The sequence below is a fragment of the Eulemur rufifrons genome, chromosome 16, assembly GCF_041146395.1.
Source record: "Eulemur rufifrons isolate Redbay chromosome 16, OSU_ERuf_1, whole genome shotgun sequence".
Classification (NCBI taxonomy): domain Eukaryota; kingdom Metazoa; phylum Chordata; class Mammalia; order Primates; family Lemuridae; genus Eulemur; species Eulemur rufifrons.
Window position 1 is genome coordinate 43,131,330 of NC_090998.1, and position 12,703 is coordinate 43,144,032.

General features: G+C 35.1%; 1 protein-coding gene across 1 annotated transcript; it reads left to right on the plus strand.

Moving 5' to 3' along the window:
* Window positions 1-11,315: 11,315 nt before the first annotated feature.
* LOC138397430 (olfactory receptor 9K2) lies at window positions 11,316-12,324 on the plus strand. The gene has a single exon (XM_069491448.1). The coding sequence runs from the start codon at window positions 11,383-11,385 to the stop codon at window positions 12,322-12,324; it is 942 nt and encodes a 313-aa protein (XP_069347549.1). The 5' UTR covers window positions 11,316-11,382.
* Window positions 12,325-12,703: the final 379 nt, after the last annotated feature.

Genomic DNA, 12,703 nt, shown 5'->3' on the forward strand with positions numbered 1-12,703 from the left:
AATATTTTATATACAATCTTTTAAAAACTGGATACCCTAATCCACAAAGGAAAAGTCTTTAGTATTGATATCCTGTCTTGAGGGGGCAAAGTTGCAAAATTGCAAAATTGCAAAATTGTTTCAAACAACTTTCACCAGTTAGTACTTGATAATTTTGCTTTCTTTGATAGTTGAGATATATGTTCATAAGTTTTACAGCTATATATTTGATATTTAAATTATATGTGATCTCTTTGTCTTCCAAACATTTGTTGTATTGATGCTGAACTTTAATGAGGCATTTACATCTTTTTTGGGTAGTATTTTGTTGCCACATAGCTATGGTTTTCCTGATTAAAGCGTCTGTTTTCAAATGCAAATTGTAAGTACTTCAAATCTCCGAATATGACATGTGTATGATGGAATAAAATTGTAATGTTAATGGGAAGATGCAGAAGTGAGGGGATGTTGTAAAAGGTGTTGTACTATTTCATGTATGTTTTCCTGCTTCTATTAATATAGTATCAGAATATAGCAATATAATCAATAAATTTTTTGAAAGGTATCAGTGATCATAGAGAATATTACCCCAACTCCTTTCAGAGGGTACAAAAGGAGGGGCAGTATAGGAGGGGATGAGGAATGGTAGAGCAGAAGCACCCTTGTATCTAACATACTCTTAATAAAAATATGCTTCTCTTCCAATCATTATGTATTCTATTTAGAAAAATTCTGTAACCAAAGACTACAAATTCTGTGTGGTTCTAGATTTCAAAAATGGATTTAATTCATTCCTTAGCAATATTTCCAATAAATCAAATTAATATTATTTCACAACTATCTGAACTTCAACTATAAACATCCCCTTTTCATTTGTTTTATTGAGTGTATTCCAGGTAGGTTTACTTGTTTGTAAAAATTGAAAAACCACTTTGGCTAGTGTAAGTAAGGAGTGTATATTGGAAGAGTATGTGGAGCACACTGAATGAGAGAAAAGCTAGAGAAAAAGCCTTGTAATTTGGTAGAGACCAAGGCATCTCAACGAATGAAGAAGTTGAAAAATCTGCTACCAGAATCCACTCTTACTGAGCGCTACATTAAAACTCCAGGCATTTCCTAACTTTTTTTTCCTTTTCTGTAAATGTAATTTCTGACAGGGAGTAATGTGCAGACCAAATTTTGGGTACCTTGCCTGCACGATACTATGGGGTAGCTGGACCCTTGACTATGACCTTATCTAAGTAGAAAAAATTTAATCTTAAAGGCATAATGGCACACCTATTAAATGGCTAAAATTTCAAAACCTGACAATATCAGATTCTGGAGAGAATGTAGAGCATCAAGAATTCTCATTCACTGCTTTTGGGGATGGAAAATGGTACAGGAGACAGTGTGGCAGTTCCTTATGAAATTAAATGTAGATTTACTGTAAAAACAAGCATTTGTGCTCCTAGGTATTTACCTAACTGATTTGAAAAGTTATGTTCATAAATACTGCACATGAATGTTTATAGCAACTTTATTCATAATCACTCAAACCTGGAAGCAATCAAGATGTTTTTCGAGGCGTGAATGAAACCTTAAGAATTCTGGAAGAAAATGTCACGACAACTCTTTCAGACATTGGCCTGGGCAAAGAATTTATGAACAAGACCCCCAAAGCAGTCACAGCACCAACAAAAATAAACAAATGAGACCTGATCAAATTAAAAAGCTTCTACACAGCCAAGGAAACTATCATTAGAGTGAATAGACAACCTATACAATGGGAGAGAATTTTTGCTTTCTACACATCCGTTAAAGAGCTGATAAGAATCTATATAGAACTTAAGAAAATCAACAAGAAAAAATCAAACAACCCCATCAATAAATGGGCAAAGGACATGAACAGAAACTTTTCAAAAAAAAAAGACAGACCAATGGCCAGCAAACATATAAAAAAGTGCTCAACATCTTTAATCATTAGGGAAATGCAAATCAAAACTACACTGAGATATCACCTAACTCCAGTGAGAATGGCCTTTATCAAAAAGTCCAAAAACAAGAAATGCTGGCATGGATGTGGAAAGATTGGAGCACTCTTACACTGCTGGTGGGACTGGAAATTTGTACAACCCTTGTGGAAAGTAATTTGGAGATACCTCAAAGAGCTAAAAACAGAAATACCATTTGATCCAGCAATCCCACTACTAGGCATCTATCCAAAGGGAAAAAAGACATTTTATAATAAAGACCTCTGCACTCAAATGTTTATGGCAGGACAATTCACAATTGCAAAGATGTGGAAACAACCCAAGTGCCCATCAATACATGAGTGGATTAATAAAATGTGGTATATGTATACCATGTACTACTACTCAACTACAAAAAATGATGGTGATCTAGCACCTCTTATATTATCCTGGATAGAGATTGAGCCCATCCTTTGAAGTGAGGTATCACAAGGATGGAAAAACATGTACCACATGTACTTGCCATCAAATTGATGCTAACTGACCAACACTAAGGTGTTCACATGGTAATAACACTCATTGGGAGCCAGTCGAGGGCATGGGGGAGTAAACCCACAACTAATGGAAGCAGAATGCACTGTATGGGGCAGGGACACCCTTGTAGCCCTGGCTTGGGTGGGGCAAATGTATTGCATGTAACCAAAATATTTGTACTCCCATAATATCCTGAATAAAAAAAAAAAAAAAGATGTTCTTTGATAGGTGAATGGATAAGCAAACCATGGTATAGTCACACAATGGAATGTTATTTAGAAACAAAAGGAACAAATTATTAATTCATGCAACAACGTAGATAAATCTTAAATACATTTTACTGAGTGAATGTCTGATTACATTTATATGATATTCTGAAAAAGGCAAAACTATAAGAAATGAAAATAGACGCGTAGTTTCCAGTGATTTGGGGAGGGAGTAGTGTTTGACTAGAGGAGGCTCAGGGAATTTTTGGAGTGGTGAGAATAATCTGTGTAGTACTGTAGCGGTAGATATATGACACCATGTGTTTGTCAAATCCCGTAGAACTTCACAGCACCAAGATTGAACCTTATGTATAAGAGTTTTAAGAAATCAACTAGGAGATCAGGGGATCCTGGGTTGAAATGCAGACTCTGACAAAACATCACACTGTAGTACAAATGTATGACATAATCTCACTGAAGAGAGAGGGAAAACGGTGCTGGCCTAAGTAATTTTGGAAAACAGCTTTTGGCTAGAAACTATGAGACTAAATACAATAAAAATAGTGAATAAACACAGTACTCTGGCTGGTAATGTTGTTTCTCACAGGGGTACAGATTTACAGTAGTGGAACTGCTGTGCGTGAATAGTGGGATTGAACAAGTAAATGCGTAAGTGGTGAATTGTGAAGACTATCAGATTTCTCACTGTTGGAATGGAAGGTTATAGATAAGCAAATGAGAAGACTAGAGTGAACCATGTGATATGGTATTAGGGTTGGAGATATCAATATAAATTCATTTTTAGATTAATATAGAGATACATGGAAATAATCATAGATATGTATGTATGCACGGGTTAGCATGTGTATTTTCTAGCTGTCTGTAGAGAGAGTCTAGAAGCAATGACACCCCAGTAGCAGCAAGCATACCTAGCACCCCATCCTAGTTTTTACCACCATTCCCTAATAAAAGGAACCAGGAATATTTGGAAAAATGTCTGATTCTCGGGTGAGGGTAAGGAGCATCCAAGAAGCCTTAAGCATACTGTAGTGCCAAAAAGGAAGGAATCTTTTAAAAACAAAAAAGATGGGGCATTTTAAAATGACACAAGAATTAATTTGAAAGAATATCCAATGGCCAAAGCTGGAAAATTTGAGCAATGAACTAAATAACACAATATTGGATTATAACCCAAAGTATAAAATGATATACATGAGTTTATAATAAACAATAATTGATTAAATATATAAATGTGGGAGAAGAGGTATATTTTCTAACATAAGAATTCCTAATATTATATGGACAGCTAAAAATATATATAGAAAAAATTAGCTGGGAAGGTGGTGCATGCCTGTAGTCCCAGCTACTCAGGAGGCTGAGACAGGAGGATCCCTTGAGCTCAGGAGTTTGACGTTGCTGTGAGCTAGGCTGACGCCACGACACTCACTCTAGCCTCAGCAACAGAGTGAGACTCTGTCTCAAAAAAAAAAAAAAAGGAATTCCTAATAATGTGTGAGATACCTTCAAATCTCAAGGAGGTGGAACTTCTGCCCCCTTGAGGGTAGTATGATCTTAGTGAATTGTTTATAGATAGTAGAGTATGGAAGGTGTGGGAAATAACTTGATAATGGAGAAACGTAGAAAACGCTCTTTCAGGCAGGCGATCAAGATTAATATCATCAGTGATAAGTCACGTTGATAATACATATATGCTGATATGATGAGAATGGCACTTCATCTCTGTGGTCTTTCTCCCAAGCCCCATGTTTCCACTTTATCCAAGAGAAAAACATCAGAAGAAAACAAATTGAGAAGCATTCTATAAAACATCTGACAATCGCTCCTCAAAACAGTCAAGGTGATCAAAAACAAGAAAAGTCTGAGAAACTGTCAGAGCCAAGACGAGTCTAGGAGATATGAGAACTAAACTAACGTGGTGCTCTGGATGGAATTCTGAACAGAATCCTGCAACAGGAAAAGGGTATTAGGGAAAAAAAGTAAAATCTGAATCAAGTTTTGAGTTCAGTTAGTAGTAATATGCCATCATTGCTTCCTTGGTTGTGACAAATGTTCCATAGTAGAGTACGATGTTAATAACATGGGAAACTTGGCAAGGGGTTTGTAGGACCTATCTGTTCTATTTTTGCACTTTTGAAATCTAAAACTATTCTAAAATAAAAGTTTAAATAAAACGTGCAAGCATAGTTTTAGTAAGGAGAAATTAATATCAGGCAGACTAAATTAAAAAAAATCCACTACAGTCCAACACTTAGGGAATGAACCCTACCAAGTCCATTTTCAAATACGTATTTCTGTTTTTAACACCAAACAATTATTCTGGGGTCTATCAAAACCAACAAAAACATGGAACTTTTTGTAAATATAGAAAAAAGGAAGTGAACATAACATGGCACAACACGTATTAATAATAAAAATAAGGGCCAGGCGTGGTGGCTCACGCCTGTAATCCTAGCACTCTGGGAGGCCGAGGTGGGAGGATCGTTTGAGCTCAGGAGTTCGAGACCAGCCTGAGCAAGAGTGAGACTCCGTCTCTACTAAAAATAGAAAGAAATTATATGGACAACTAAAAGTATATATAGAAAAAATTAGCCGGGCATGGTGGCGCATGCCTGTAGTCCCAACTACTCGGGAGGCTGAGGCAGGAGGATTGCTTAAGCCCAGGAGTCCATTATTTCTTCGTTTATTTTTTTCTTAGATGATTTATTGAACTCTCACAGTGGGGTATGGAGTTCTCTGGCAATTACAATGATACTGAAATAGGAATAACTTTATGCTAGACTTCTCCATAAAACCTTCTGCATATGGTAGTGAGAATGAGATATTTTTAATTTTTCTCATTTTCTATTTTATATACTGCTCAGAATTTCCTATTATGATTAAATATATATTGTTTTTGTGAAAGTTGTATATATGATGTCTGGCTCAAGTGTATTTTAAAGTCAGAAGTAAATTTTTATGAGTGAATGGCTCTTATATCCAGTGTACCTGCTCCTGCTGCATTGCCACCTTTCTTTCCAGCTACACCTGTGATCATATGTGACATTTCCTAGTCACAGTTTCTGAGGAAAAAAATGAATTGATCCAGGTGTATAGATGGTGCTGCATGTAATATAAGCACCAACTGGAAAGGGACTGCTGCCCAAACCAGTCCAACTCAGAAGTGTTTCTTGAAGGACACTGGGTAAAAAACATATTCTTAATGGACATAAATTCAAGATGCATAACTTGATGCTCTAGTGCCTGGTATATGGCCCCATACGCACACCTACACAAGCTTAGTGGCAGTGGGCTAATAGTTTAGCTGGATATCTAGGAACTTTGAGGCAATAAAATTGAGGGATAATTGACAAGGTAGTCAAAGTGAACATGGAATGGATAAATATCAACAATTGCCACTGACCAGCTGCGTATATAAGGATTTTATGAATGGTCAAAAAACTGTGGGAATATTAGTTTCCCATAAAAATGCTCAGTAAATCACATCATATCAGATGTGGAGAAAGTTCTCAGTAATCTAGGGAAAGCAATGACTTATTCTTTTCTGACTTCTTTTCCATTCAGCTCACTGCTCATTCGTTGGGTTCTCATGAATGATAGAAGCATGGTGGAAGCAATAGAACTCAACAACATGGATTTCTTAACAGAGGCTAACCTGGAAACTGCCAATGCTAAGTGTCCAGTTTTCTGAAAACAGTCATCAAAAATAAGTCTCTGATAAGCATCCCATAACTAGGGCTATCAGCCAACCACCCTGTTTCAGCCTGATTGCTTTGGTGTTTTTCCACCAAGAGGAATACCTACTTGTTCAGACACTGCTCCAGATATCATTTGGCCTTCCTGTTTACATTGCTTTTGTTAATACCACCGTATCAGTAATCAACAAACATCTCAGGCACTGTTATGCCACGTGGCATTAGTGCTTTGGCACGAGGCACTCATTTGACAAGAGAGGTAAGGCAAAGTACTCATACAAGTGGAATTCACTAGAATTGTCATAAACCGAGTCAAACAGAATTAGACGAACTTATCGAATGGTGGACTCCCTTTTTGAAAACTTGCTTGGTCAAACTGATCATTGTCATTTTATAAAGTTGAGTAACTGTCATCTATTTCTCTCATAATCAGACTATAGTTCCAATTACAAGGGTTCAAAATGGGAATGGCAACCACTGCTATAAAACCTACCAACTACCCTTCAACGTTTTTTTCTTGATGTCCCTATGACCATGATCTCTGCTGTATTATTATTCTTACTATCTAACAGATGAATAATTTTACCAGGGAGCACAGCAATTGCTAAAATGAGCTCTAATTTGAGGCTTCCTCCTGAACACATTAATTTTGCTGGACCAACAGGTAAAATAAATGCTTTGTATTCTTTTGTGTAACTGATTCTTATTAGCAAAAGGTACTAATAGAAAGGGTACAGGGAAGAGTATATGTTAGTAACCCAGGGAAGTTTCCAGGAAGTCTTCTAGTACTGCCATGACTGATTACAAATATTAATGAACTGCAACAATTCAACACAGGCGGGACCACAAGGTCTCAGAACCTTCATTAGTGAAGTTTCTGTCACCCTACCAGGTAAACAACTTCAATATATTGAGGCAATTATTCAGACCAAAGGAAATATGGATGGATAAATATAACTACTGTCTTTGACCAGCTACATATATGATGACTTTATGAGCCACCATTATTTTCTTCCTTTTCACCCATTCCCCTTTCTTTACTATTTTACATATGATGCTTTTATAGCAGTTATCTTAAAAATTTAATTTTTGTCAAATATAAATGAGTTTTTGACCGATGTAGCACTATCCTTTGAGGTATTTTAAAATATATAAGGACTGATGAGAAATTATTAACTTAACTTATGACACATAAATAAATAACTTTCAAGCAATTAAAACTTCAAAGCGAACCCAACTTTAGATTCAGTCAGTCATTATTTAACTTTACTTGATGAATTAGAGGACAATTGTTGGGCTTTACCCCATAAGCTGGTCATGTTATTCTATTACCTATAATTAATTACTATTGAAAAGTATAGCTAAAAAATAATCAGGGAGAGTTTTGGCTGAATGGAATTTCAAAAAGAATAAAATTATCTTTATAACTAGAACCAATAATTTTTCTATGAATTATATTTTGCTATTTACTTTCATATCTGTTTCTATTTGTTTACCAAAAATTGTGGTATAATAATTAATTAAAAATTCTTCTTTTTCAGTGAAGAAATTAAAATTGAAGTTTATTTTGGTCTGTTTCAAATGGGTCAATGAAGGAAGGGAAGAAACCCTTGTGTGTACTTTAAGTTCTGTTATTTTTTCTTTTTTTTTTTTAATCTTGACCCTCTGAGATCCTTAGACTTTGTTACTGGAACTTAGATGTCTTATTAACTGACTTGTTTTCTTCTCTCCCAGAGGTACTATCTCCCTTAGGTAAGTGAAATCTCAATGCTGCAATTATTTGAAAAAGTTACAGCGTCATAGCAAAACGAAAACCCTTACAGACAACTGCTGCTAATATTTTGGCAGTTGATTAGAGATTCCAAATGGCTCAGGGCCTCTACTTGCATGTACATGACAATCTGATCTTCCTTAAAAACATAAAGCATCTAAGAATGCAGGATAGAGAATATCCTGTGGATTGGCTCCTCAGTCGCACTTTGCATAAGTATAGAATGTAATTCCTGGAATTATTTCAGTTTTGTTAGAACAACATTTGCAAGATTCACCTTGTTTCTTTTCTAAAAAGGACTATATAGTTTTTTAAGAAATCAACTACTAAAGGAAAGGACAATTTTCTAAATAGAGCAAAGAGGATGACATTTTTGTATGGCAAAATGTAAAGCTGGGGTAATGCATGCGAATTTGGGGAGAAGCGTTCATTTTATCTTAAAGTAATGATTTTTCAGTCCGTGTAGTTGTGACACAGTCATTAAATAACTTTATGTTCACCCTTTCCAGAATTAAACAATAAACAAGAAAACATTGGAATTCTGCGGCTTCATTTTTAACAGAATCTGACAAGCTACCGAAGAGTACAAGGTAAAAGTAACATTTAAAACGTGAAAGGTTTTGACAATCAGTGTCAAACTGACTACTTGTTTGTTGGTCTCTTTGGGAAGAACTCCCTTTCCAGATATAAGTGTCTTCAGTCATAAATTTATTAATGTTTCTGATGTTGTGACATTTATAACATTTCTGATATAAATTTATTAAACATTTTTCTGTGATCCTGTATGTTCATTATCAATCAACTTTTATCTGTATAATAAATATGTATTGTTTAATTGTCATTTGTCAGGTATTGGACATTATGGTGACATTATACAGTGAACAAGTTGAGTTTAATCTTAAAGATGTTACTGTCAAGTAAGGAATAAGTAATATTTAATATTAAAATTGAAATGTAATGTTGCATTGAATTTGATAAGACTAAATCTTGAAAATTAAAATAACCTGGATCCTTGTCTCTATGCAAGATTAAAGGCAGATTAGTAAAATATGTTATTTTTCAAGAAGTGATATTTCATGACTACTTCAGGTAGAATTGTTTCACTTCTTGTATCTCCCATCTCTCAGATCCAAAATATGGTCTAACTAAAATTGTAGTCCTTTGTAATGTAATTACTTGCATACTTACTTTTTGATAGGGCTTATAAATATTTCATTTTCAACATTTAATATGGTCTTGCAAAATGACAATACACCATGCAATTTTTCTCTGAATCATCTTTATATTCTCTGGCAAAATATTCCATTTCTCTCAGATTTCTTTATTTTCTCTATTAACAATTTCTTCGATTCATTTCTTCATGTTAGAATGGTTTATTCAAAAAAGACCACATACATGTTATTAACTTTCTGGCTAGTTAGCACTAATTATTTTGGTGTGACTTAGAGGGTGAACCAAGCACTGAAATGTATAATAAAATAATAATGCTAACATTTACTGAATACTTACTCTGCCATAAATGGTGCTAAATGATTTATAAACATGCCATTTTCTATCCCTAAGAATACTTTGAAGGTTATATTATTCTCACACCATCTTCCTTTATATTTGAGGATGCAGTGGTATAGAGGGCATCAGTAACTGTCCAGGCTCTCTTAGAAAGTGAGAGAAGCAGAACTGGAATCTAGATCTAGCTCAGTCTAAAACCCAAACTTACCACTGCGATATTCCATACCTTCATGCTTTTCTCTGATTCTGCATAATCATTATCATCCAACTTTTACCTATATATTGATTGTCATTTGCCAGACACAGAACAAAGTGCCAGCAATATATGGACAGCAGGTTGAGTTTGATTTTACGTAAGTTATGGTCAACTGAAGAATGCTTAATATTCCATATTAATATCAGAATATAGTGATATGTTTGGAAGAGATGTTTTAACCTAGGGTGAAAACTTAGAGGATTTATTCTGAAGATAAGAAACTTTAATTAAATTACAAAGAAAAGTAAGTCAGTTAAAGGAACAGGAAGGGCTCCCTATCAAAACATGACACAGTGAAGTAATTAATCATTAGTAATGATTAAGAGCATGGATTCTGGAACCAAGTTTTTTGGCTTAAAATCCTGATTCTGATCCTAGTAGATGAATTTCAACAGCCATTTTTTCTCTGTACCTCAGTTTCTTTGCCTGTGAACAGAATTTAATAATACTGCCCTCATATTATTATTGTATGGACTAAATGAAATATTCTAAAAGCATTTAGAAAAGTATCTGGCATATAAACAATGCCACATAAAGATTTGTTATCATTATTGCCTAGACAGAATTAGGTATATAAACCCTGCAGAGAGAGAAAAAGTGGATTGTACTGTTAATATAAGGAGTTAAAAACCTATTTGAGCTGTCTAACAAATGAGTTAATAAAGGCTATGAATGTATTCACAGTAAATAAGAATGAAATCAAAATTCCCCATATGTATATTTTGCAGTATTAATTTCTAAAGTGATTCTTATCTTGACTACCTATAGATCTCTTCTTAAAGAGCTGTGAGTCTGGGCTCATGAATTGCAGGGAAATTTTCTTTATAAACAGACTTTGATTGCCTATCTGGATCCTAAAATGTGAGTATTAATAACTTTTGTTATATACCCACCTTTTATCTTAGTGGTTATATAACTTTCATCAGAATTCAGTTTCTGTGATTTCCAAAAGGTAATTGTACCTCCTAAGTAGTTTTTAAAATTCTTTATATCTGTTCATACTCTAAATTAAGCCCCTAAATTTCCCTAAACTTGACTACTTAACCCGGAAATATCTCCAGACTACCTAACATGCTTCCTGAATGTAAATTACTCAATTATTTGTGCTCTGTGATGTTGAAGTTATTCTGTAAATCATGAATGAGAAATGTATAGAGACGTGATACTTGTAAATGTGAAAAATATTTGGGTAGAAAGGCATTGTATTGGATACAGAGACAAAAGAGCAAATTCCACCACTTAAGTAAAGGAATTAAGGAAAACAACTAATCTTTGTATAATATTTAACATTAGTTGGTTGGCTTTAACAGAAGCCACAGTTTATCTATGAAACTGAAATGAATTATGATTACAAAATAGCTTTGTAAATCCCAATTGTGTAAGAAATTATGTGTAATGTTAGGATCAATGCCAAGAGTTCACTTGTTTATTTTGCCTTGTGCCTTTCAGCAGGTTCTTGGCCATGGGTGACAGGGGAGCAAGTAATCACTCAGAAATGACTGACTTCATCCTCATAGGCTTCAGGGTCCGCCCAGAGATTCACATTCTCCTTTTCCTGCTATTTCTGCTTGTATATTCCATGATCCTTCTAGGGAATGTTGGTATGATGGCCGTTATCATGACTGATCCTCGGCTGAACACACCAATGTATTTTTTCCTAGGCAATCTCTCCTTCATTGATCTCTTCTATTCATCTGTTATTGCACCCAAGGCTATGATCAACTTCTGGTCTGTGAGCAAGTCCATCTCCTTTACAGGTTGTGTGGCTCAACTCTTTCTCTTTGCCCTGTTCATTGTCACTGAGGGATTTCTCCTGGCAGCCATGGCTTATGACCGCTTCATTGCCATCTGCAACCCTCTCCTCTACTCCGTTCAGATGTCAACACGTCTCTGCACTCAGTTGGTGGCTGGTTCCTATTTTTGTGGCTGCATTAGCTCTGTTCTTCAGACCAGCATGACATTTACTTTATCCTTTTGTGCGTCTCGGGCTGTTGATCACTTTTACTGTGATACTCGTCCACTTCAGAGACTGTCTTGTTCAGACCTCTTTATCCACAGAATGATATCTTTTTCCTTATCCTCTGTCATTATCTTGCCCACCATCATAGTCATCGTTGTTTCCTACATGTACATCGTGTCCACAGTTCTCAAGATACGTTCCACAGAGGGACGTAAGAAAGCCTTTTCAACTTGCAGTTCTCACCTGGGAGTGGTGAGTGTGCTGTATGGTGCTGTCTTTTTTATGTATCTTACTCCTGACAGATTTCCTGAACTGAGCAAAGTGGCATCCTTGTGTTACTCTCTAGTCACTCCCATGTTGAATCCTTTGATTTACTCTCTGAGGAACAAAGATGTCAAGGAGGCCATAAAAAATCTTCTAGAGAAGAAAAATACTATTCTGTGAGTCGTATTTTTCTTTCTTCAATTGTATTGTGGCTATTTATTTTATACCCCTTGTAGCCATTAATGAAATTCATTCTCCTGAATGTCATGAAAATACTCTCAGACCCTTTTTCCATATGATGTACACTTTGTATATGTTACTTTTTTCCCCCCTGAGACATTATTATTTGTTAAAGTCTTGGATATTGGAAATGTCCTGTTAGTGGAGAATTTTTATTGATGAGCCCTTCCACTTGTCTCCAATAACACATTTCACAGAATTTATATGTATTGATTCTTATGGAATACTATTGAACAATACTTTTATATTTTATTTTATTATACTGCTTTAACAAAATTTTATCTAGTGTTTGTCTTTGCGATTGCCCATTCTTCCTATA

Bases quoted from the DNA above. Each gene is read 5' to 3' on its own strand.
- LOC138397430 (XM_069491448.1), top strand. From the start codon at position 11,383: ATGGGTGACAGGGGAGCAAGTAATCACTCAGAAATGACTGACTTCATC.